The 26,221-nt window shown below is 45.6% G+C and overlaps 1 protein-coding gene across 1 annotated transcript in view; it reads left to right on the top strand.

Annotated features, from left to right (window-relative positions):
• Positions 1-24,449, top strand: part of LOC138666398 (zinc finger protein 585A-like) — a 70,816-nt gene extending 46,367 nt beyond the window's left edge. The window contains exons 9-13 of the mRNA XM_069754626.1: positions 5,429-5,628; positions 5,711-5,834; positions 5,918-6,015; positions 6,192-6,282; positions 23,175-24,449. Of these exons, the coding sequence (XP_069610727.1) occupies positions 5,429-5,628; positions 5,711-5,834; positions 5,918-6,015; positions 6,192-6,282; positions 23,175-24,328 (1,667 nt within the window). The 3' untranslated portion in view covers positions 24,329-24,449. The remainder of the gene's footprint in view (positions 1-5,428; positions 5,629-5,710; positions 5,835-5,917; positions 6,016-6,191; positions 6,283-23,174) is intronic.
• The last annotated feature ends 1,772 nt before the right edge of the window (positions 24,450-26,221 follow it).

Below are 26,221 nucleotides of genomic sequence, written 5' to 3'. Positions count from 1 at the left end.
ACCGACCAGGGAAGACCCAATACAATTGGGATGGGAAGATTGTCCAGGACATAGCAAGGAATTATCTCACAATGAATCGAGCCCACCCTCAGTTTTACTTTATGTACAATCTGAGTGAAAGCTTTCTGAGCAAGTGGCGCTGAGTCGATGGCGAAGATGGGAATGGGCTTAGCTAAAGTACAGCAAGCCAGCCCATGAGTTCTAGCAAACTCAACATCAACCATGCTGACTCCAGCTCCACTGTCAACAAACACAGAAATCGCCTAGGTTTTGCTCTATAGCACCACCTCTGTTGTCAGGACCAATCGGTAACTGCAGGTTAATGATAAATGCACCCCTTGCTTATTAACTCCAGACTGCCAAGGGTTAAACAAGTCTCCGTTTTGCTTAGGCATCAAAGGACAGGCCCTAATAAAATGTCCCTTTCCACAAAAAAATCCCACACTACTTTTTTTGTGAATTTCCAAGGGAAATGTACAATTTAGAGGCACCCCCCTAACATGTGTTCCTCCACCTCTCCCAGAACTGGTTCACCGCTAGACAGCTCCCCTGACAAAGGGGCAATACCCCAAAAAAAGAGGCTCCGGAGGTCTTACTTACTGATCCCAAAGGCATCAACACGTATAGCCAACGACATAGCAGCCTCCAAGGTCTCAGAGGTTTTATACACTGCCAAAGCATCCTTCAACCTTTCAGTGAGTGGACTTAGTATCAGTTGTCCACCTGTGGAATTCGGAGCTCTACATCTCCAATGACCGATTCCCTTGGTGAAGGTGATACAACCTGGATTTAGCCAAGGCGACACAGCCAGGGTCATCATAGATAAGGGATAGAGGCCCAAAAAATCCCTCCACAAACTGGAGACAAACCAAATCCTGTGGCAAAGAGAGAGCCTAGGATTGAGGATCTCATTGTAGCAGAGAGATCACAATACCACTCATTGCTCCTCATTTCTGAAGAAGTGAGGATGAAGTTTGAAATACAGTTTGCAAGCTTCATTGAATACAAAAAAACTTGTCCCTATCTCTGGAAAAAATGTCCAGGAGGGTAACATTGGAATCCAGCTAGACCGGCCTACCTGCAGAGACCCCAACATTAGCGACCTGGAGCCACTGTTGCTGTTACAGGACCTCATGGCGGAGGTCAGTCACTTGCAGAGACGGACAGCATAGCTGCTCTGCCAGCCCTGAAACCAGATCCATAACCAAGGAAAAAAAACACCCGGGGGAAAAAAACCCATACACAAATAAACCACTTGTCAGTTATGTTTTTTTTTTCTAAATATGCATTGCCGGTGATTAATGTCACTTACAGTTTGGGAAGTGCAACACGAAGGGATTAGGGGGAAGGAAGCCCAGACCCTAGGGAAAGGGGGAGTTTAGACCCATAGGCAAATCCCCTCTGGAGGGGATAAGCACTGGTCAATCCCCACTGTAAACTAAAGACAAAAAGGTAGACAGACAAGGGGAATGAACTTAGCTTAACCAGACTCAGAGGTAACGCCAAACGTCCTAAAACAGCTCCAGAGAGGAAGTAGTCAGAGAAAAGCGGGAGACACAAAAGCGCAAATAGGGTCTTATCAAACGTTACACAAAGTTGTCCACCAAGAGAACTCACCTGGTGAGATTGAAGGAAGGACATATATTAATGGCGGCTGCTGCAGATCCAAAGGTCAGTGCAGGACCTGATTGAAGCACACACTTAGAAGAAAAAAAGATCATCCCCGCGCTGCCGTAAGAACAATTTCAAAAATTGTAGAGGTTTCAACGTGGTTTATTCTACGCGTTTCAGGGTTCAGGTGACCCCTTCATCAGGACATACCACAAATATTGTACCAGTACAATTTTTTTAAATTCTTCTTACGGCAGCGCGGTTATGATCCTTTTTTCTCCTATCCCAGAGAGGAAGTAAGCAGACCGCAATAGCTCTAAGCCTTCACAAGGGAAAAATGTGAATATCACCAGCAACTCCCTGAAGCAGACCGGGGATTTATAAACCCCCATGTCCAGGTGTGTCAACTAGAGCTGGAGGGAGGTTGCTGCTGAATTAAGGAGGTGCCTGTAATGCCAAACGCAGAAATCTTCTGCAGCCAGATGTAGAGCGACAGTCTGTTGCATCTGACACACCCCTGACAATGCCTGGTTCGTGGATGGCATTCATAGGAGATCGGGATTTCTGCTGTTCATGGCAGGGCTGAAGCTCTTTGTGTAACACACAAGATCAGACACAAGATCGCATCTTATGAAATACAGTAAAAAAAAACAATTTTTAAAAATGAAAAAATATATAACAAATTTTCAACAAAATAAAAAGCACATATTTGGTATCCAGAATCGCTTGACCTATCAATACATAAAAATTCGATTAATTAATACGATTTGTAAACAGCGTAACGAGAAAAAAAAATCAATACTCCAAAATTACGTTGTTTTTTTGGCCACCACAGCATTGAAATAAAATGCAATAACAGGCGATCAAAACATTAGTATCTTCCCAAATTGGTATAAATGAAAATGTCAGCTTGGCACGCAAAATGAGCCATCAGCGAGAAACTAAAATTTTTATCTCCAATATTTTTCAGCAAGTGCCGTAGTTTTCGGATTGTAATAAATTTGGGAGGAAAATGGGGGCGCATCTTTTAGTCCGAATAGCTTACTTGGGGGGCGGCAGTGGAGCGGGGTCATAGGAGGCAGCGGCAGGGTAGTGGGGTGATACAGCGGGAATGGGAGCAGGGGGTGTCCTGGCAGCATGAGGGAAAAATGGTGCCGTGTCACCACATGGCACATGCGCAGATTGAGATCTCGATTCACTAGCTGAAATGTCAATCTGTGCATGCGCCACCTTTTGAGGCATTTTCCTGAGACCCACCTCCGGGAGAGCAATGTCTCCTGGCTCGCGCCGCCAGGAGTTTGCAAAAAAAAAAAAAATTTCACCACTTAAAAAACAAAACAAAACTTATACATGTTTGATATACTTGTACTGACCTGGAGAATCATATTACCAGGCAATATTTACCGTAAAATGAACACACTAAATAAAAAAAACAAAAAACAATTGCGGAATTGCACTTTTTTTTGCTTTTTTGTTACTGTGATGACACAAAATTATATCTTAATTAATCAGCCGTCTACTTTTAAGGTACCGTCACACTAAGCGATGCTGCAGCGATACCGACAACGATGTCGATCGCTGCTGTTTGGTCGCTGGAGAGCTGTTGCACAGACAGCTCTCCAGCGACCAACGATGCCAAAGTCCCCTGGTAACCAGGGTAAACATCGGGTTACTAAGCGCAGGGCCGCGCTTAGTAACCCGATGTTTACCCTGGGTACCAGCGTAAATGTTAAAAAACAAACACTACATATTTACCTTCCGCTGTCTGTCCTCCGGCGCTGTGCTTTCCTCTGCACTGTCAGCGCCGGTCAGCCGTAAAGCAGAGCGGTGACGTCACAGCCAGTGCAGAGAAGCACAGCGCCGGGGGACAGACAGCGGAAGGTAAATATGTAGTGTTTGTTTTTTAACATTTACGCTGGTAACCAGGGTAAACATCGGGTTACTAAGCGCGGCCCTGCGCTTAGTAACCCGATGTTTACCCTGGTTACCAGTGAAGACATCGCTGGATCGGCGTCACACACGCCGATTCAGCGATGTCTGCGGGAGGTCCAGCGACGAAATAAAGTGCTGGACTTTCCTCAGCGACCAACTATCTCCCAGCAGGGGCTTGATCGTTGGTCGCTGTCACACATAACGATTTCCTTAACGATATCGTTGCTACGTCACAAAAAGCAAAGATATTGTTAACGATATCGGTTTGTGTGATGGTACCTTTAGCAAGCCAGGAAGAATCGACTTATCTATATGTTGACTTTTGAGTGTATGTGTTTTCTTTCTGATTGGTCAAGAAAACAGATTTTTGCTTGTGTAAGGGTACCGTCACACAGTGGCATTTTGATCGCTACGACGGCACGATTCGTGACGTTCCAGCGGTATATCCGTGACGTTCCAGCGATCTCGCTGTGTCTGACACGCTACTGCGATCAGGGACCCCGCTGAGAATCGTACGTCGTAGCAGATCGTTTGAAACTTTCTTTCGTCGTCTAGTGTCCTGCTGTGGCGGCATGATCGCATGGTGTAACAAAGGTGTGCACGATATTGTATACGATGTGCGCATAGTAACCAACGGCTTCTACATCGCACATACGTCATGAAATTATCGCTCCAGCGTCGTACAATGCAAAGTGTGACAGCAGTCTACGACGCTGGAGCGATATTGTTACGATGCTGGAGCGTCACGGATCGTGCCGTCGTAGCGATCAAAATGCCACTGTGTGATGGTACCCTAAGTCTGTAATATTGACTTGTAAGTTGACAATTTGTTGTGACACATTGTGCTCTTATCCTGGATCACTAGTGATGTTTGCTGATGTGCTAATTACACATTCTCGAGGCCAGCCAGTTTGTTGACTTGGAAAATAGAGGAATAACTATGAAAATAGATTACATAAACAATGCGAGTTGGTCTTATCAGCATTACCTGTAAATACTTAATGAAGGACACTTATTAATTATAAAAAGAGGTTATATATGCCTCTGTATCATGAGAACCAGAGTTTCAGCCAAGACATCCATCTACACAGGTGGGGTAGTTGGCCCTGGAAACTCTAAAGTCATAGCTGCTCTTATCTTGGCGCGTCAGTGGAAGGGTGTGATTCTGTAATTTGCACCATCTTGGGTATTTTGTGTTATCTGCCTGTTGTGGTTCAATAAATTATTGCTACACTGTTTTACCCTCGCCCTGTGTTGTCTGAGTAGCATTATGCCCCCGGTGAAAGGAGAGCGAGTGTTTTGGTGGGATGATCCCTGTTCCATGCGGTTTCGGCCAGCGGACCAGGGTGCCCTCTGACCCCTCGTTTCTCCACACCTTCCTAATGGCATATAGGGATCACAATGGAGACAAGTTCAAGATAATAATCCTTAGTTTCACCTCCTGGCATCATCCAGGGTCTGAAGATGAGAACTTGGCTGGAATGGTGCAGCAATAGGTTTCAACAGAGGAGAACAAACGTCTTTTTTGGTCTGGTTATATGAAGTGCTTCCTCAGATGTTTGCTTTATACTAAAACCACCACCCCAGAATTTTCAAACATTTTTTAACCTAGTATTTATTAATGTATCATCTTTCCATTCAGGTTCCTGATAAATGGAAAGTTTTTAGTTGAAATCTTCTGAAAAAGATACCTTGACCTTTCAAGGATGGATATGGACAGAGACAAGATGGCGGAGAGGATATTACACCTCACCCTAGAGATCCTCTTCCGGCTTACTGGAGAGGTGAGAGATTCTGATGACGTCACATTACATCATTCCTATCTATGGGAATAATAGATGGACAGAACTGGAGAGGTGAGGACTCTGGAAATGTCTGTAGTAAGATTTATTAATGTCTCTCCATAACCAGGATTACACAGTAGTGAAGACCTCTAGTGAACGCTGTCAGGACCCTGTATCTGAGGGATGGGGAAGACCCCTGGGCTCAATCACAGGGCCTCCACCTCACCTGATACATGAGGACATCAATGACCAGAAGATCCTAGAACTCATCTACAAGATGGTTGAGCTGCTGACTGGAGAGGTGACACTGCTGGGAATGCTGGGACAGTATACAGTAACAATATGAAGGGATCTGGGGATGACGGTATCATTGTATGTGTCAGGTTCCTATAAGGTGTCAGGATGTCGCCGTTTATTTCTCCATGGAGGAGTGGGAGTATTTAGAAGGACACAGAGATCTGTACAAGGATGTCATGATGGAGGTTCCCCAGCCCCTCACATCACCAGGTAATAGACAGGACTAAATACACACGGCCTATAATTATCTGTATGTAAAGAATGAATTCAGTCCCTGTATGTGTTTCCTCCAGATCTATCCAGTAAGAGGACAACACCAGAGAGATGTCCCCGTCCTCTTCTTCCACAGGACTGTAACCAAGAAGATCTCAATGTTCCTCAGGATCATCAGGTAGATGGAGAGGTGTCATGAGATCTCCCCTATGATGTGTAGACGGCTGTGAAGGTCTTGTGCTCAGTGTTGCTTTATCCTCCAGTATTATATGTTTTATACCTGTGTAATGAGAACGGTGGAGATGGCAGGATTAGAGCTGATCATAGATGTGACTTTTACAATATTTGTTTCAGGATGAAGATTTGACCCATATTAATATTATAGAGACATATGTGAGGGGTGATGAGTGGTATAAAGAGGAGATTCCTACATATGACTACCCAGGTGAGTAGTAACCACTAAAAGTCACAAATTCACTGGTTGTAATAGTTACATAACATCATGGAAACAAATTCCCAATTTTCCAAATAAAAAATGGTCTAACCCCTATCCAACGATGAGCGTAATAGTCCGCTGACGTTGGAGGTGGGCTCTGGCTGTGAGCCTACATATTTCCCACAACATATCAGCTGTTTTGAACCTGGTATATTTGATCCCAGCATGTTCATAATGACCTGTGCAGTAAAACTATTTCAATATTTATCCTGCACATTAGACTATGGATCAATTTCTGTTTTTGTATCTTTTTGCTCATTAAAAAAACTGAGCAAAGCATATTTTGTATTAGAATAAAAATAAAAACACCATTGAAGGGAATCTGTCAGTTTCTTTTTCTATAGAATTCAAGTGCAGCATGAGGAAGGGTCCGAGAACCTGACTTCAGCGATGTGCCACTTACTGCACAATGTAATTTTTAAAAAATTAGCTTTTTTTTTCATGTTGTAGCTGTAGCAGGGCTATGACTGTTGAGCTGTATATAACCCCACCCACATCAATGCAAGATGCCAATCAGTGTTGGGGGCGGGGATAGATTAGCTGGACTGCTTGGCATGGGGCACCTAGTCCTGCAGTCATCTCCTGATAATAAAACACTGATTGTATTGAAACTTCAGCACACAGCCTAGTAAGTGACATTACTGGAATCGGGTTCTCTGTTCCCACATTATGCTGCTCTCAAATTAACTAGCAACACTCGCTGAGGGATTCCCTTTAAAAAGTACAGCTTGTTACGGGGAAGCAAAAACAAGCCCTATTACAGGTCTGGAAGCAGAAAACTGAATGAAAACTGAAACCAAAAAATAATTAAAAAAAGAAAAAAAGATTTAGTAAAGCATAAAAAAGCAATATAAATTTGGCAGAATATTAACACAAAATTTGTGGAATGGAGAACACATCCTTCCAGATTTTTTGTTTTCTTCATTCCATCTTCCAAAAAGTGGAGTTTAAGAATGGATCAGTCTTACGCCCCATAGAATGATAGCAAATATAACAACAGCTTGTTACACAGATCATAAGCCCCGACACACAGTCGCCTCTCCGAACATAGCAATACAAAAAAATTATATTTTAAATAGTGTGTATTAATTGTACAAAAGTAATAAATAAACAAAATACAAATTTAGTATCACCTTATTCGTATTGACTCAGAATAAAGGAAGGGGTAAAGCTCATAAATAATGAGTATAGGTACGGTGAGAAATATAGTCAAAAAGTTAAGCGTGAATAAAAAATTCAGTTATATAAAATGATGAGTGGTGAAATCGGGAGAGGAAAAAAGACAGGAAAATAATTCAATGTCGAAAACAAGGGAACATGAACACCAGTGTAGAATTGAAGGAGAGGAAGGAAAAAAAAAGGAAAGCGGAATAATCTGGTAGAGCCACAGGATAGTTGGGAAAATTCGGAATAGATATGGGAGAAAACAGAAGGGACTGGTTGGAGAGGTGAAGCGAGCAAGGTGGCGGGATGAGTGGGAAGGGGAGGTGAATGGAACAGGGTGGAGAGGGGATGGGGCAGAGAGGTGAAGGAAACAAAATGGAGAAGGGAAGGGGCGGAGAGAAGGAGCAGAAAGGGGAAGAAAAGGGGGTGGAGAGGGGAAAGTGGTAAAAAGGAAGTGGATGAAGAGGTGAAGGATAAGGTGTAGAGAAGAGGGGAAGGGACAGAGATGAAGGGAACAGGGTGGAGAAGGGAAGGGGGCGGAGAGATGAAGGGAGCGGAGAGGGGAAAATGGCATAGAGGAAAGGGGACGAAAAGGCGAAGGATAAGGTGTAGATGAGAGGTGAAGGGGCAGAGATGAAGGCAACAGGGTGGAGAAGGGAAGGGGCGGATAGATGAAAGAAGCGAGAGGGGAAGGGGTGGAGAGGGGAAAGTGGCATAGAGGGAAAGAGGACGAAGACGTGAAGGATAAGGTGTAGAGGAGAAGGGAACAGGGTGTAGAGGGGAAGGGGGCAGAGAGACGAAGGGAACAGGGTTGAAAAGATAAGGGGGTGGAGAAATAAAAGGAGCAGAAAGGGGAAGTGGCATATAGGGAAAGGGGACGAAGAGGTGAAGGATAAGGAAAAGTGGTTAAAAATTTTATCTAATGTATAGTGTGGAGGGAGAGGTGCATACATTCTGTGGTCGGCAGGTTCAATACAGAAGGAAAGAGAACTGCAATAGATGACGAAGAGTGTAGTTTATGGGAAAAATTTAAGTGGTAGTGGTGAAATAATGAATTGTATAAAAATTAGCAAAAGCAAGACAGTAAATCCTGGGAAAAATTGAACCAGAAAAGTGAAAAATGTGTGTGAAAGGTAGTTATGTACTTTATAATGTGCTAAAGAATAAATAGGTGAAAGAGAAATTTGTGAGGGTGTCACGATTCACACCGTGACCGTCACCCCTACGTCACGGATCGGGGTGACTTTAGGCCAACAGACGGCTATCACATGTGCAGGGGGCTTATCTTAGGTATCCCTCCACTGCTACAATGTGATGAAAAAACACACATAAAGCTATTGACCTCTTAGTTTACAGCTGGGGCTTATTTTAGTTATCCCACTGCTCTTCAATATACCACGAACTGCAGGGATTTATGTATATCCCGCTTTACAGTTGCACTTGAAACCTGCAGCTCTCTGGCGCCCCCCTCCCCCTCAGGTCAGACTAGGTACTGCACCTAGGGTAATTAGTCGCCAGAAAGGCTGCCTGCTATGTACTGGCTATTGGGCACGCTGCAGCGAGGCGATATAAATACTCCCACTGAGGCAGGAAAAATAATTATCAACACTGCAGTCGCTACGACACCCAAAGGCCCGCACACGGTATGCTGCCACCAGCTTCGATTTAAATGGGTCTGAAGCTAACCCAAAACAGTAGCATAATTCCCTTCAGAAGACTTAGGGTACGTTTTAGAGCATGAAGAACGAAACTAGTATTAAATATTTTACTCCGAAAGATTAAGGCAGTGTTTACAAAGGTATATAAGGATGTTAAAATATGAGACAATTGAAAATGTACAAGGTAATTATAAAATAAAGGGATTAAATGAGAAAAGGTAACACTCACATGTTCTCAGGACATTGCAGGCAACCAGGCTAGTGGGTGGAGTTCCCATATGTCCCAATGCATCAGGACTGGCAGTCAGGACTCCTCAGATAAGACTCCCAGACTCTGCGGGCTGGGTAAAGTGGAGTCACTTAAATACAGCGATCAAAATGTACTTGTAACGAATCTGCCGGCCGGCAGATTCAGCGGGCGCACTGCGCATGTGCCCACCATTTTCCAAGATGGCGGCGCCCATGCAGCAGCCTGACGGACACCGGAGGGACACGGGAGGTCGGTAAGTATCAGGGGGGGATCGGACAGCAGGGGGTGATCGGACAGCGGGGGGAGCGGACAGAAGGATGGAGGGGAGCGGAGGACAGGAAATGACAGGACAGAGGGAAGCAGATCGGTGGCGGTGGGGGGGTCAGATCGCGATCCCCAGCCATGGCTGATGCTATTGCTAAAGTACCACTCCCCCTGTCCCTGCAGATCGGGTGAAATTGGAGTTAACCCTTTCACCCGATCTGCAGGGACGCGATCATTCTGTGACACAGCATATGTGTTATGACCTGGTGGTTAGGAGCACCCGGCACGACCTGATAGTTAAACTCACACAGGACAAGCTCTGGGATGTGGGAGCTCTGCTGACCGCAGGCCCTAATCCTATCACACACACTAGAAATAGCCGTGGAGCGTTCCTGACTCTCCCTAGACGCCTCTTCACAGCCTAAGAGCTAGCTAGCCCTAGAGATAGAAAATAAAGCTTACCTTGCCTCAGAGAAATTCCCCAAAGGAAAAGGCAGCCCCCCACATATATTGACTGTGAGTAAAGATGAAAGTCACAAACGCAGAAATGAAACAGGTTTCAGCAAAGGGAGGCCAGACTTACTAAACAGACAGAGGATAGGAAAGGTATCTTTGCGGTCAGCACAAAAAACTACAAAAGACCACGCAGAGTGTGCAAAAAGACCTCTGCACCAACTCACGGTGCGGAGATGCCACTCTGCATCCCAGAGCTTCCAGCTAGCAAGACAAAATCATGATAACCAGCTGGACAAGGAAACAATGAACAAATAATAACTATCAGGAACTTAGCTTCTGCTGGAGAAGACAGGCCACCAGAAAGATCCAAGAGCGAACTGAACTAATGCAGGAACATTGACAGCTGGCATGGAGTAACGATCTGAGTGGAGTTAAATAGAGCAGCCAACCAAAGGACAAACCACATCACCTGTGTAAGGAACCTCAGAAGCAGCAGCTCCACTCACAGCCACCAGAGGGAGTCTCTGGACAGAACTCGCCGAAGTACCATTCACGACCACAGGAGGGAGTTCGACAACAGAATTCACAACAGTACCCCCCCTTAAGGAGGGGTCACCGAACCCTCACCAGAGCCCCCAGGCCGATCAGGATGAGCCAAATGAAAGGCACAAACTAGATCGGCAGCATGAACATCAGAGGCAAAAACCCAGGAATTATCTTCCTGACCATAACCCTTCCACTTGACCAGGTACTGGAGTTTCCGTCTCGAAACACGAGAATCCAAAATCTTCTCCACCACATACTCCAACTCCCCCTCGACCAACACCGGGGCAGGAGGATCAACGGAGGGAACCATAGGCGCCACAACGACCTATGGAACACATTATGGATGGCAAAAGTAGCTGGAAGGTCCAAACGAAATGACACAGGATTAAGAACTTCAGAAATCTTATATGGCCCAATGAAACGAGGCTTAAACTTAGGAGAGGAAACCTTCATAGGAACATGACGAGATGACAACCAAACCAAATCCCCAACACGAAGTCGGGGACCAACACAGCGCCGGCGGTTAGCGAAACGTTGAGCCTTCTCCTGGGACAATGTCAAATTGTCCACCACGAGTCCAAATCTGCTGTAACCTGTCCACCACCGTATCCACACCAGGACAGTCCGAAGGCTCAACCTGCCCTGAAGAGAAACGAGGATGGAAACCAGAATTACAGAAAAAAGGCGAAACTAAAGTAGCCGAGCTGGCCCGATTATTAAGGGCGAACTCAGCCAAAGGCAAGAAGGACACCCAATCATCCTGATCAGCAAAAACAAAGCATCTCAGATATGTTTCCAAAGTCTAATTAGTTCGTTCGGTTTGGCCATTAGTCTGAGGATGGAAAGCCGAAGAAAAAGACAAATCAATGCCCATCTTAGCACAAAAGGACCGCCAAAACCTCAAAACAAACTGGGAACCTCTGTCCGAGACGATGTTCTCTGGAATGCCATGCAAACGAACCACATGCTGGAAAAACAATGGCACCAAATCAGAGGAGGAAGGCAATTTAGACAAGGGTACCAAATGGACCATCTTAGAGAAGCGATCACAAACCACCCAAATGACCGACATCCTTTGAGAAACAGGGAGATCAGAAATAAAATCCATGGAAATATGCGTCCAGGGCCTCTTCGGGACCGGCAAGGGCAAAAGCAACCCACTGGCACGAGAACAGCAGGGCTTAGCCCGAGCACAAGTCCCACAGGACTGCACAAAAGAACGCACATCCCGTGACAAAGAAGGCCACCAAAAGGATCTAGCCACCAAATCTCTGGTACAAAGATTCCAGGATGACCAGCCAACACCGAACAATGAACCTCAGAGATAACTCTACTAGTCCATCTATCAGGGACAAACAGTTTCTCCGTAGGACAACAGTCAGGTCTATCAGCCTGGAACTTCTGCAGCACGCGCCGCAAATCAGGGCAGATGGCAGGCAAAATTAACCCCTCTTTGAGAATACCCGCCGGCTCCGGAACACCCGGAGAGTCAGGCACAAAACTCCTTGACAGGGCATCAGCCTTCACATTCTTAGATCCCGGAAGGTATGAAACCACAAAATCAAAACTGGAGAAAAAGAGCGACCATCGAGCCTGTCTAGGATTCAACCGTTTGGCAGACTCGAGATAAGTCAAATTCTTGTGATCCGTCAAGACCACCACGCGATGTTTAGCTCCTTCAAGCCAATGTCGCCACTCCTCGAATGCCCACTTCATGGCCAACAACTCTCGATTGCCAACATCATAATTGCGCTCAGCAGGCGAGAATTTTCTAGAAAAGAAGGCACACGGTTTCATCACCGAGCCATCAGAACTTCTTTGCGACAAAACAGCCCCTGCTCCAATCTCAGAAGCATCAACCTCGACCTGAAACGGGAGCGAAACATCTGGCTGGCACAACACAGGGGCAGAAGAAAAACGACGCTTCAACTCCTGAAAAGCCTCTACAGCCGCAGAGGACCAATTGACCACATCAGCACCTTTCTTGGTCAAATCAGTCAACGGTTTGGCAATACTAGAAAAATTAGCGATGAAGCGACGGTAAACATTAGCAAAGCCCAGGAACTTCTGCAGGCTCTTCACAGATGTCGGCTGAGTCCAATCGTAAATGGCCTGAACTTTAACAGGGTCCATCTCGATAGTAGAAGGGGAAAAAATGAAACCCAAAAATGAAACCCAAAAATGAAACCTTCTGAACTCCAAAGAGACACTTTGACCCCTTTTTTTTGTTCAAATAAATTTTTATTAAGAATAACAAGACAATTAACATGTTACATTCACATTTTCAATACAGAGTATTTCCCCCCCCCTTCAAACAACCCCCTTCAATCCCAAGGCCTTCCACCCCCACCCCCCAAAGCAGCTCATCTTGTTAATTACTTCCATCATTAAAGGTACCGTCACACTAGACGATATCGCTAGCGATCCGTGGCGTTGCAGCGTCCTCGCTAGCGATATCGTCCAGTGTGACAGGCAGCAGCGATCAGGCCCCTGCTGTGCTGTCGCTGGTCGGGGAAGAAAGTCCAGAACTTTATTTGGTCGCTGGACTCCCCGTAGACATCGCTGAATCGGCGTGTGTGACACCGATTCAGCGATGTCTTCACTGGTAACCAGGGTAAACATCGGGTAACTAAGCGCAGGGCCGCGCTTAGTAACCCGATGTTTACCCTGGTTACCATCCTAAAAGTAAAAAAAAAACAAACACTACATACTTACCTACAGCCGTCTGTCCTCCAGCGCTGTGCTCTGCACTCCTCCTGTACTGTCTGTGTGAGCACAGCGGCCGGAAAGCAGAGCGGTGACGTCACCGCTCTGCTTTCCGGCTGACCGACGCTCACAGCCAGTACAGGAGGAGTGCAGAGCACAGCGCTGGAGGACAGACGGCTGTAGGTAAGTATGTACTGTTTGTTTTTTTTTACTTTTAGGATGGTAACCAGGGTAAAGATCGGGTTACTAAGCGCGGCCCTGCGCTTAGTTACCCGATATTTACCCTGGTTACCGGCATTGTTGGTCGCTGGAGAGCGGTCTGTGTGACAGCTCTCCAGCGACCAAACAGCGACGCTGCAGCGATCCGGATCGTTGTCGGTATCGCTGCAGCGTCGCTAAGTGTCACGGTACCTTAAGACAATAGAGTATCTAATCCCTCAACCAATCGTATAAGCCACACTTTACATTACTATCCCATAGCTATCCATGAAGACCACATTTTATTGAACGTTTCAATTTTCCCTCTCTTCTTATAAATCCCCTTTTCCAGTGTCAGGCCCTGCTTCACATACTGGAGGAATTCTCCTCTTGACGGCGGCTCTTCTCTAATCCAATTTCAAGCTATCACCTTCCTAGCCATGTATAGCAATCTGGCTATAGCTATCTTTAGGTGTTTATCCACTCCAATCTCATCCACGCATCCCAACAAACAGACAATTGGATCCCTTGGCACCGTGCACCCATACGCACCTTCCATACGACTCAAAACTACCACACAGAAGGCAGCCAACCTCGGACATGTCCACATCATATGGAAAATATCTGCATCCGTAGACCTACACTTCGGACATTCAGAGTCATTACGCAATCCTGCCTTATATAGCACCATTGGAGACTTATAAACTCTGTGTATCACATAAAGCTGCGGCAGCCTATACGGTTCACTCAGCGACAGTCTTGGGACCCATTCCAACACCGACTCCCAAGTTTCATTATCCATTGGACCCAGATCCCTTTCCCATTTAGCTCTTGCCATTATTGGAAACCCCAATAGGAAAGTGTGCAACAGATCTCTATACAGCGTGGATATGACTCCTCCAGTCGTCCCATCATTACATACATACTCCAGTACTATATCCCTTTGAATCCTAATACCTCCGTTCCTACTCTGAGCTCCAAAGGCATGCCTCATCTGCAAATACTGATACTCCCCTGCAGTCCCGATACCAAATTCCGCCTGCAATTGGGAAAATGATTTCAGTTCACCTTGCTCAATTATTTGGTATACATACTGAATCCCTTTGCCCAACCACTCTATCAGTACCCCCAATGCCTCAAATTCTGTCAGTTATTATGCCATAGCGGCGAGTATCTAGTCAAGTCCGTGATCCCACGTATGTGCCTCAATCTACTCCACAGCTTGCGTATCAACAGCACAGTCGGATGTAACTTCCCCAGACTCTCCAAGGATCCATCCTCCAAACATTGCACCACTGGTCTTCTTTTTGTCACCACCTCCATCAACCGCTGTACCGCCCCAGATGACCCTTCATGCGCCCAGCCCCTTAGATGCTGACTCTGGGCTGCAAGAAAGTACAATTCCGGGTTAGGCAATGCCAAACCCCCATCATCCTTGGGTCGCTGAAGTGTCTCCAGTTTGATACGCGGATGCTGCCTCCCCCATATCAAATTCCTAAACAGAGAGTTAATCTGTCTAAATTTCCCGCGTGGTATCCAAACCGGTGCATTGTGGAGAATATACAGTAATTTCAGCATCATAATCATTTTGATAAGATTCACCCTACCTACCACAGATAAATGCAGCTTAAGCCAAGCATCCGCCTTTGCCTTGAGGGCACCCAAAATTGGAGTCAGATTCTCATGTATATACTCAGTGACCGGCATCGATACCCATATTCCAAGGTATTTAAATTTACTCGTCACCTCCAGTCGTCCATCCTCCAATGGTTCCCCACCCTCATCGTCCACCTTAAACAAGATAGACTTACTCCAATTTATCCTAAGCCCCGACACTGATCCAAATCGTTCAATAATCCCAATGGCTCCCTCCAAGGATGCAACTGGATCAGCCAGAAACAATAAAATGTCATCCGCATACAATGCCACCCTTTCTTCAATCACCCCATATTTAAACCCCGTCATCTCATCAGACCGTCGAAGTGTAGCGGCCAACGGTTCCACAGCCAGAGCAAACAAAAGGGGGGAGAGCGGACACCCCTGTCTCGTCCCTCCAGCCAATTGTATGGTTCGTGACAACTCCCCGTTTACCCTAACCCTGGCCATCGGCATCGAATACATTAGTTGAATCCAGGATATGAACTGCGGCCCAAACCCCATTTTTCGCAACACCTGCCAGAGATATCCCCACTCCACACTATCGAACGCCTTGTGAGCGTCTAAAGATGCAATAACTCTCTGGCCACAGTTATCGGCTCTGAGTTGCAAGTTCATATACAGCCTTCGTAAGTTGATCGCAGTTGACCTATCAGGCATAAAGCCAGACTGGTCTGAGTGTATCAGGCCAGAAATAACACTTGTCAACCTCATCGCCAACACCTTAGCCAGGAGTTTAACGTCGATAGTAAGTAAAGAAATTGGCCGATATGAGTCCGGCTGTGTCGGGTCTTTCCCCTCCTTTGGAATCACCACTATTGTGGCCTCCCGCATAGATGCCGGTAGCCTTCCACCATTCCTAGCCTCCTCCAAGACCGCCTTCAATTTAGGGATCAACACTTCCCCCAAGCTTTTATAAATTTCGGCAGGAAATCCGTCTACGCCAGGCGCCTTCCCATTAGCCATCGACTGCAATTCCCGTCCCAATTCCTCCTCCGTAATGGGAGCCTCCAAATCCTCCCTAGCTGTGTCACTCAGCCTCGGGAGCTCCAACTCCTCAAGGAACGCCACCGTGTCCTCCATTGACCCATCTACCTGAGAGGAGTATAAGTCTGCATAAAATTCTGCAAAAATCTCCAAAATCTCTGAAGTCTCAGAAACAGCAACACCATTCCCAGACACCAAAGAGTGAACAAAGGAAGTATTTCTCTGGGCAGATGCCACCAGCGATATCAAATGACCCACTGATTCACCCTCCTGGTAGTAGGCCAGATTCATGAATTCCCTCTTCCTTTCAGCCTTGCTCAGCAAGACCGCCTCCAACTGACTCTGAGCTGCCTTTAACCTCCTCCCAGCCTCCAGAGTACCCGTTATTACCATCTCATCCTCAGCCACCCTCAGCCCATCAATCGCCAACCTCTCTGCCTCTCTCGATTTCCGCTTACACCTACTAATATCCCTGAACAACAGCCCTCTCAAGTACGCTTTCATGGCTTCCCACACAGTAAGCACGTCTACACTTCCCTCATTTATCTCAAAAAATTCCACCAACTCCTTCTTAATCTTCTCCAAGTCTATACTGTGTAGCCAATTAGGGTGAATTTTCCACTCCCTCCTGCTCCCGGTCTGCGTCCCCACCGGTCGAAATTCCACTTCAACTGGACTATGGTCTGAGAGAGCCCTAGGCAAATATCTCACATCCCCCACCATCGTATCTAATAATCGGTTACCCAGTGCCAGATCAATCCTAGACAACGTACCATGAGCTGGTGAGTAGCATGAATACGCCCTTTCCCCGATATGCCTAACTCTTCATAAATCAACCATGCCCACTTCCCCGACATAAGTCCTAAACGTAGTGATATGTCCCGCCGTCCTATTCTGGGGGTTTTTGTTCTTATCCCAAAAGTCATCACCTATATTATTAAGGTCGCCGATAATTAGTAATGGTAACGGTCCCCAACGCTCTACCCTCTCCAGCACCTCTCTTATCTTCTTGCTTGAGTATGGGGGCGGAATATACATTGCTGCTATACACATCAATACTCCATTCATTTTACATTTCACCACCACATACTGACCATCCACATCTTCCTTTACCGCCACCTCCTCATACTGCACCCCCGCAGGAATCAACACACACCCCTAGAGTACGTCGAGAAAGTAGAATGATACGCCCTCTGTATCCAGCGCCTATTCAATACGTTTACCCTCTCCCGCACTAAATGCGTCTCCAGCAGGCATATCATTGAGACCTTCTGCTCTCGGACATACTGCAAACTTGCCGCTCGCCGTGTTATCCGCCAGACCTCTCACATTCCAACTCAATATTTTAATACACTCTCCCCCCTGTGGCTCATCATTTCTCATAATATCCAATTTCCCAAGTATGAGCTGCCCCACCCCTCCCATCCCCCCTCCCAACTTACCCCCCTGTCCCCCCCAGTGTAACGCATTCTTCCTCTCAGCGAGAGTGGGGCTCCACTGCCCACTGCGAACACTCTCCCTCACTTAACCCTCTCCATTCGCGTCCCGCTGCCATATCAAACATAATTTCCCCCAACTTTCCACTTTATTATAACTTAACATTGCACTTATATAACATATAAGAAAAGTACCAAACCAGTTTACAGTATCCTCCATAGCCCTCCTCCCCCACATTTAGTAGACGGTACTGTCCTCTTCGGCCAGTCCTCAACAAGGCCCAGCAAAACCCTCAGCGGTTGCTCAACTATTTAACCGACGCTAACAAGCGCAAAACTCTCCGCCAACAACAGAGAAAATAATTTCCAGCCAGATCTCGTCGACATGTCAGTCGCCCACTCCTTTCAGCTTTTTCTCATTGGTGTCAAGCCACTGGGTAGCGTCCTCCGGTGTCAGGAAAAAGTGGGTCTTATTAAAAGCCACCAGTCTCAGCTTGGCGGGAAACATCACTGAGTACTGCACTCCTAGCTCCCTCAGTCGCCGCTTGACTCCAGTAAACTTCATCCGCTGCTTCTGGACCACAGCGGAATAATCCGGATAAATGGCAATTTTCTGACCTCCAGCCGTCAGATCCTCCATCTCTCTAGCCTTTCTAAGGATAATGTCTCTGTCCCTGTAATTGAGTATTTTAGCAAGCATGGTACAGGGATTCGCTCCTGGGGCAGGGGGCTGCGGCGGGACCCTATGAGCACGTTCAACAGCAAAGACTTTTGTCAACACTGTGTTCCCAATCTTCTCCAACAGCCAGTTCTCCACAAACTCAGTGGGATTTCTCCCCTCAGTCTTCTCAGGCAGCCCCACTATACGTATATTATTTCTTCTGGATCTATTTTCCAGATCCTCATTTTTGGCAGCGAGCTCGGCTATTGCTTGGGCGAACTTCTTTTTAGCTTTTTGTAGCTTAACTATGTGATCTTCGGCCGTGCTCACCCTCTCCTCCACCACTCCTATACGTTTGTCCATTTTCTGCAGAGCCGCATTAATCTGGGCCGTGTCCCCTTTAATTTCCTGCATCTGCTGGGCCAAGGAATTCAGGGATTGCTGGCACGAGATCAGGGTAATTACATCCCTAAGGGTCGGCTCCTCTCCCTGCGGTATGCCTCCAGGTCCCCCACTAGCCCCCGCCATGCTGCCTCCTTCTTTCCCCCTCTGTACCTCATGCTGCTCGGCTGCGCTTGCTTCCTCCACCTCCAGCTCCTGCCTCCTCAGCAGCCTCCACTCTGGCATACTGCTGCAGCTTTGCAGCCACCTCCATGCGCCGCTGACATGCGGCGTTCTCCTTCTCGGCGTCCTCCCTTACATCGGCGCCATCTTGGCCGGCTCCTGCATCGCCGGTGCCAGCGTCTCTGCCGCCTCCTGGTCATCGCCGCCAACTCCGGACCCACCGCTCTGCACCGCTGCCCTCTCCGGACCTTCAGCCATCCGGAGGAATGTAAGTATCCCCGCAGGTCGGGGTTAAAACAGGATTATTAGTCCTTCTGGCAGCGGGAGCGCTCTTCCCTGCGTCTGCTCACATGGCCAGCTAGGACACGCCCCACACACTTTGACCCCTTCACAAACAAGGAATTCGCACGAAGGACCTGGAACACCATTCTGACCTGCTTCACATGAGACTCCCAATCATCCGAAAAGACCAAAATGTCATCCAAATATACAATCATGAATCTATCCAGGTACTCTCGGAAGATGTCATGCATAAAGGACTGAAACACAGATGGAGCATTAGAAAGCCCGAATGGCATAACCAGGTACTCAAAATGGCCCTCGGGCGTATTAAATGCTGTTTTCCATTCATCGCCCTGCTTAATTCGCACCAGATTATACGCCCGTCGAAGATCTATCTTGGTGAACCAACTAGCCCCCTTAATTCGAGCAAACAAATCAGACAGCAGTGGCAAAGGATACTGAAATTTGACCGTGATCTTATTAAGAAGGCGGTAATCAATACAAGGTCTCAAAGAGCCATCCTTCTTGGCCACAAAAAAGAACCCTGCTCCCAATGGTGACGACGGGCGAATATGACCCTTCTCCAAGGATTCCTTTATATAACTCCGCATAGCGGCGTGCTCTGGCACAGATAAATTAAACAGACGGCCCTTAGGAAACTTACTACCAGGAATCAAATTAATAGCACAATCGCAATCCCTATGAGGAGGTAGGGCACCGGATTTGGGCTCTTCAAATACATCCCGGTAATCTGATAAAAACTCAGGGACTTCAGAAGGAGTGGAAGGCGAAATTGACAGCAATGGAACAACACCATGTACCCCCTGACAACCCCAGCCGGACACAGACATAGATTTCCAATCCAACACTGGATTATGGACCTGTAGCCATGGCAACCCCAAAACGACCACATCATGCAGATTATGCAACACCAAAAAGCGAATATCCTCCTGATGTGCAGGAGCCATGCACATGGTCAATTGAGTCCAGTACTGGGGCTTATTCTTGGCCAAAGGCGTAGCATCAATTCCTCTCAATGGAATAGGATACTGCATGGGCTCCAAGAAAAAACTACAGCGCCTGGCAAACTCCAAGTCCATCAAATTCAGGGCAGCGCCTGGATCCACAAATGCCATAACAGAATAGGACGACAGAGAGCAAATCAGAGTAACGGACAAAAGAAATTTAGACTGTACCGTACCAATGGTGGCAGACCTAGCGAACCGCTTAGTGCGCTTAGGACAATCGGAGATAGCATGAGTGGATTCACCACAGTAAAAACACAGCCCATTCCGACATCTGTGTTCTTGCCGTTCAGCTCTGGTCAAAGTCCTATCACACCGCATAGGCTCAGGCCTATGCTCAGAGAATACCGCCAGATGGTGCACAGCTTTGCGCTCACGCAAGCGCCGATCGATCTGAATGGCCAAGGACATAGACTCATTCAGACCAGCAGGCGTGGGAAATCCCACCATGACATCCTTAAGGGGTTCAGAAAGACCCTTTCTGAAAATTGCCGCCAGGGCACAGTCATTCCACTGAGTAAGCACAGACCACTTTCTAAACTTCTGACAGTACACCTTCGCTTCATCCTGACCCTGACACAAAGCCAGCAAGATTTTCTCTGCCTGATCCACTGAATTTGGTTCATCATAAAGCAATCCAAGCGCCAGAAAAAACGCATCAACATCACGCAATGCAGGATCTCCTGGCGCAAGGGAAAATGCCCAGTCTTGAGGGTCACCACGCAACAAAGAAATAATGATTTTTACTTGTTGAACGGGGTCACCAGAGGAGCGGTGTTTCAAAGCTAGAAACAGTTTACAATTATTTTTGAAATTCAGGAACTTAGATCTATTACCAGAAAATAAATCAGGAATAGGAATTCTAGGCTCTACCATAGGATTCTGAACCACAAAATCTTGAATGTTTTGTACCCTTGCAGTGAGATGATCCACACAAGAGGACAGACCTTGAATGTCCATATCTACACCTGTGTCCTGAACCACCCAAAGGTTTAGGGGAAAAGAAAGACAAAACAGTGCAAAGAAAAAAAAAATGGTCCTAGAACTTCTCTTATCCCTCTATTGAGATGCATTAATACTTTGGGCCAGCTGTACTGTTATGACCTGGTGGTTAGGAGCACCCGGCACGACCTGATAGTTAAACTCACACAGGACAAGCTCTGGGATGTGGGAGCTCTGCTGACCGCAGGCCCTAATCCTATCACACACACTAGAAATAGCCGTGGAGCGTTCCTGACTCTCCCTAGACGCCTCTTCACAGCCTAAGAGCTAGCTAGCCCTAGAGATAGAAAATAAAGCCTACCTTGCCTCAGAGAAATTCCCCAAAGGAAAAGGCAGCCCCCCACATATATTGACTGTGAGTAAAGATGAAAGTCACAAACGCAGAAATGAAACAGGTTTCAGCAAAGGGAGGCCAGACTTACTAAACAGACAGAGGATAGGAAAGGTATCTTTGCGGTCAGCACAAAAAACTACAAAAGACCACGCAGAGTGTGCAAAAAGACCTCCGCACCGACTCACGGTGCGGAGATGCCACTCTGCATCCCAGAGCTTCCAGCTAGCAAGACAAAATCATGATAACCAGCTGGACAAGGAAACAATGAACAAATAATAACTATCAGGAACTTAGCTTCTGCTGGAGAAGACAGGTCACCAGAAAGATCCAAGAGCGAACTGAACTAATGCAGGAACATTGACAGCTGGCATGGAGTAACGATCTGAGTGGAGTTAAATAGAGCAGCCAACCAAAGGACAAACCACATCACCTGTGTAAGGAACCTCAGAAGCAGCAGCTCCACTCACAGCCACCAGAGGGAGTCCCTGGACAGAACTCGCCGAAGTACCATTCACGACCACAGGAGGGAGTTCGACAACAGACTTCACAACACATATGCGTCACAGGTCGGATTGGCATCGACTTTCATGATGCATGCAGGTTGGGAAGGGGTTAAAGAAGGAGATCCCACCAGTGTCTGCTGGAGGAAGGTTTGAGCCAACACAAGCGATCGTAAAAATTCTTTTGGGAGGGGCATGATGGGTTTGGGAGCTGCACATACACATATCAGAACAGGAACACAGAGAAGGGGGGGGGGGGGTTTAGCCCACAGCATGGGCTAGCAAGAGAAACATAAACTTATATTACATTTCATACAATATCGTGACAGAGGGCAGGTCCAATGTACGGAAGAGCAATAAAGAAAAAAGCTACGACAAGTTGAAGGGCAGAAAGAGAACGTAGTAATAATTTTTATTTCTGTTGCGCAGAAGGGAGGACAATGTGTGAGATTAGGGGATTGAAAGAAAATTTCGTGTCGGATATGGTCAGGTTTTTTTTCTTCAGTTTTTTATTTTTTAAATTGGTCAGATCATCAGCACTGAGGTTGGTGGTCGGGGCCTGCACTCTTGGATTTTTAGGAATGTTGTATAGTGAGGTGATGAGGGTGTTGAAGTAAGCTTGTTTGGAGAGGTGAAGGGCAGCGTTACGTTTTTTTTTTTTTTTTTAACCAATCAATGTTTATTGAAAATTTTACATATTAAACAACACAACAGCAAACTTCAGGGCGAGGGGGGGAGAGGGAGAATGAAAGGGGGGGGGGGGGGGGAATAGGAAAGGGGATAAGGGGAAAGGTCCACTGCATAACATATTAAAGACCACAATGTAATCAGTACACAATACACAAATACAGTGTCAGATAAAGCAAAAAAAAAAACAGAATTAGAGAAGCATACAATTTAAATAAGGGAGAGAGCAGACTGGGATATATATGCCGAGGACATCCAGGGATCCCACCACGAGAGGACCCTAGCTCTCCTCGATAGACCCTGTTTTAAGCATAAACTTCACCCTTGTCTCCATTCCCTCCTCTCTAGTGCTCTACTGTTAGATGGAGATCTGTTTTGGCATCTGTATTTGCTATTTGATGTAGAAATGTTAAAAACTTTCTGGTTATATTATTACAAAATAAAAACCGATTTTATTCTTGGCAGATGTCTTTACTGGGAACTCGGATATACATCTGATATCTTCAGAATTTAAAATGGAAGATTGTTGTATCACGCCAAATACATATGAAGAGCATGAAATTGTGTCAGATATACCCTCACCCCTTAAAAGGAAAGATTTATCATCTCAGCAACAGGTCTTCTCTTCTGATTCTTCACAGACTATTAAGCAAAATAAAAGTCACAGAAGAGGTGTTAAAGACCAAACAGCCAACTCAGGGGTGAATCCATTTTTATGTTCACAATGTGGGGAATGTTTTAATTATAAATCGAAACTTGTTATACATGAAAAAATACACACAGGGGAGAAGCCATATTCATGTTCAGAATGTGGGAAATGTTTTAATTATAAATCCAAACTTGCTATACATCAGACAACTCACACAGGGGAGAAGCCATATTCATGTTCAGATTGTGGGAAATGTTTTAACAGGAAATCTAATCTTGTTCAGCATCAAAGAATCCACACAGGGGAGAAGCCATATTCTTGTTCAGAATGTGGAAAATCCTTTACATGTAAGCCAAAGCTTGCTATACATCAGCGAATTCACACAGGACAGAAGCCATTTACATGCTCAGAATGTGGGAAGTGTTTTAACCAGAAATCAATTCTTCTTAGACATCATCAAATTCATACATGGAAAAACCAACCTTCAACTTTCAACGACAAATCCAATCTCGTTACACATCAGAGAACTGACACAGAGGAGAAACAATTTTTATGCCCAGAATGTGGGAAATGTTTTAATTGGAAATCAGATCTTGTTAAGCATCAAAAAACTCACACAGAGGAGAAGCCATATTCATGTTTGGAATGCGGAAAATGTTTCAAGCAGAAATCAACTCTTAGGACTCATGAGAGAATTCACACGGGGGAAAAACCATTTTCATGTTTAGAATGCGGTAAATGTTTTAGTCATAAATTTGCTTTTGACGTACATCAGAGCTGCCACACAGGGGAGAAGCCCTATTTGTGTTTAGAATGTGGGAAATGTTATAGGGTTAAAGTAGATCTTGTTAGACATCAAAAATGTCATAAAGGCGAGAAGCCATATTCATGCCCAGAATGTGAGAAATCTTTTAGTTGGAGATCAAGTCTTATTGTCCATCAAAAAACTCATATGGGGGCGAAGTCATAATTATATTACTGTATGTATGGAAGAAATGTTTTACGCTCAAATCACTTCACAAACGTTATAGAGCTCACACAGGTAGGAGGTTTTTTTCTACTCCTCAAATAAAACCACTGTTAACAAAATATTTTTTTAGCTGTATTCGTCGACTCATTTTTATTTTTTTGATTGACCTGTATAGCAGCTTTTTTTTTTTCTTCACTCCTAAATATTCCACAGTTGACTGTGAGTGATATCAAACTATTCAGAAACCCAGACATGAAGTGGAGCCCAGGTACATTTGCAGAGCAGGGGCCCGAGTTCGGAGGCGCTGAGTGTTTCAGAGTCAGCAGCACTCTGCTGGCTCCACAACCTCCTTTGGTATTAACGTTAAAACATTGGGCTCAATTCATCAAGATTTACACAAACTGTATATGTACTGAAAAACATGTAAATGTACACTTGGCTTAGGTTGATGGTAGCGTCATACTACAGGCTCAGAATGCCATAGCTGGACACACCAGGTGCTGGGTTTAATGTAGATCATATATAGTGGATGAAATAAGTATTGAACTCGTCACAAATTTTCTTAGTAAATCTATTTCTAAAGGTGCTATTGACATGAAATTCTCATCAAATGTCCGTTACAACCCTTCCAATCCACACAGGTAAAGAAATCAAACCACAGATGACCATAAATTAAGTTATGTGTAATACTGAGCAATACCACAGGGAAAAAGTATTGAACTCGTTTACTGAAATAAGCCTCCTGTATGGAGAAACTAGTTGCAGGCATTGCTCAGGTGTGATTTTGGCTCATTTTTTTTCTCACAAACACTCTTCACATCCTGAAGGTCCCGTGGCTTCCTTTTATGAACTCTGAGCTTTAGTTCCTTTCATATATTGTCTATTGGATTCAGGTCTGTGATCAAGGAGTGGAACAGGCTGCCATGAGAGGCGAGTTCTCCTTCCATGGAAGTCTTCAAACAGAGGCTGGACAGACATCTGTCTGGGATGATTTAGTGAATCCTGCTTTGAGCAAGGGGTTGGACCAGATGACCCGGAAGGTCCCTTCCAACTCCACAATTCTATGATTCAGTTCATTGGCGAGGCCATTCTAGCAGCTTTATTTTCTTTCTCTGAAACCATTTCAGAGTTTCCTTGGCTGTGTATTTAGGATCATTATCTTTCTGAAATGTCCACTCTTGTTTCATCTTCATTATCCTGGTAGATGGAAGATTTTTATTAAGAATGTCTCGGTACATTTGTCCATTAATCCTTCCTTTAATTGCATGAAGTTTGTCAGTGCCGTATGCTGAAAAACAGCCCCACATTGTGATGTTCCCACCTCCAAACTTCACTGTTGCTATGGTGTTTTTGGATGCGATATACAGTGCCTTTTGGCCTTCAAACATGGTGTGCATTATGGCATCCAAAGAGTTCAATTTTAGTCTCATCTGACCAGACTTTATTCTCCAGTATTTCACAGGCGGCTTATCTAAATGTTGAACAAACTTTAAATGCACTTGAACATGCTTTTTGTTCAGCAATTGCGGTTGTGTGGTGAGCGTGCATACAGGCCATGGAGGTTGAGAGCATTACTTATAGTTTTCTTTGAACAATTATACCTGCTAATTCCAGGTCTTTCTGTAGCTCTACTCAGGTAATCCTTGGCTCTTGGACAACTCTTCTGATAATTCTTTTCACTCCTCTGAAATCTTGCAGGGAGCACCTGGTCATGGCCAATTTATGGTTAAATGATTCTTTCCACTTCCGGATAATGGCCCCAAAAGTGCTCACTGGAACCTTCAGTAGTTTAGAAATTCTGTAACCAATGCCATCTGTATGATTTGCAACAATAAGGTTGCAAAGGTCTTGAGAGACAGCTCATTAGTTTTCAACATCATGAGAGGTTTCTTG

This window comes from Ranitomeya imitator, chromosome 2, assembly GCF_032444005.1.
Source record: "Ranitomeya imitator isolate aRanImi1 chromosome 2, aRanImi1.pri, whole genome shotgun sequence".
NCBI classification, from domain to species: Eukaryota; Metazoa; Chordata; class Amphibia; order Anura; family Dendrobatidae; genus Ranitomeya; species Ranitomeya imitator.
Note: the sequence above shows the minus strand (reverse complement) of the source record. Positions and strands in the feature narration are given on the sequence as shown.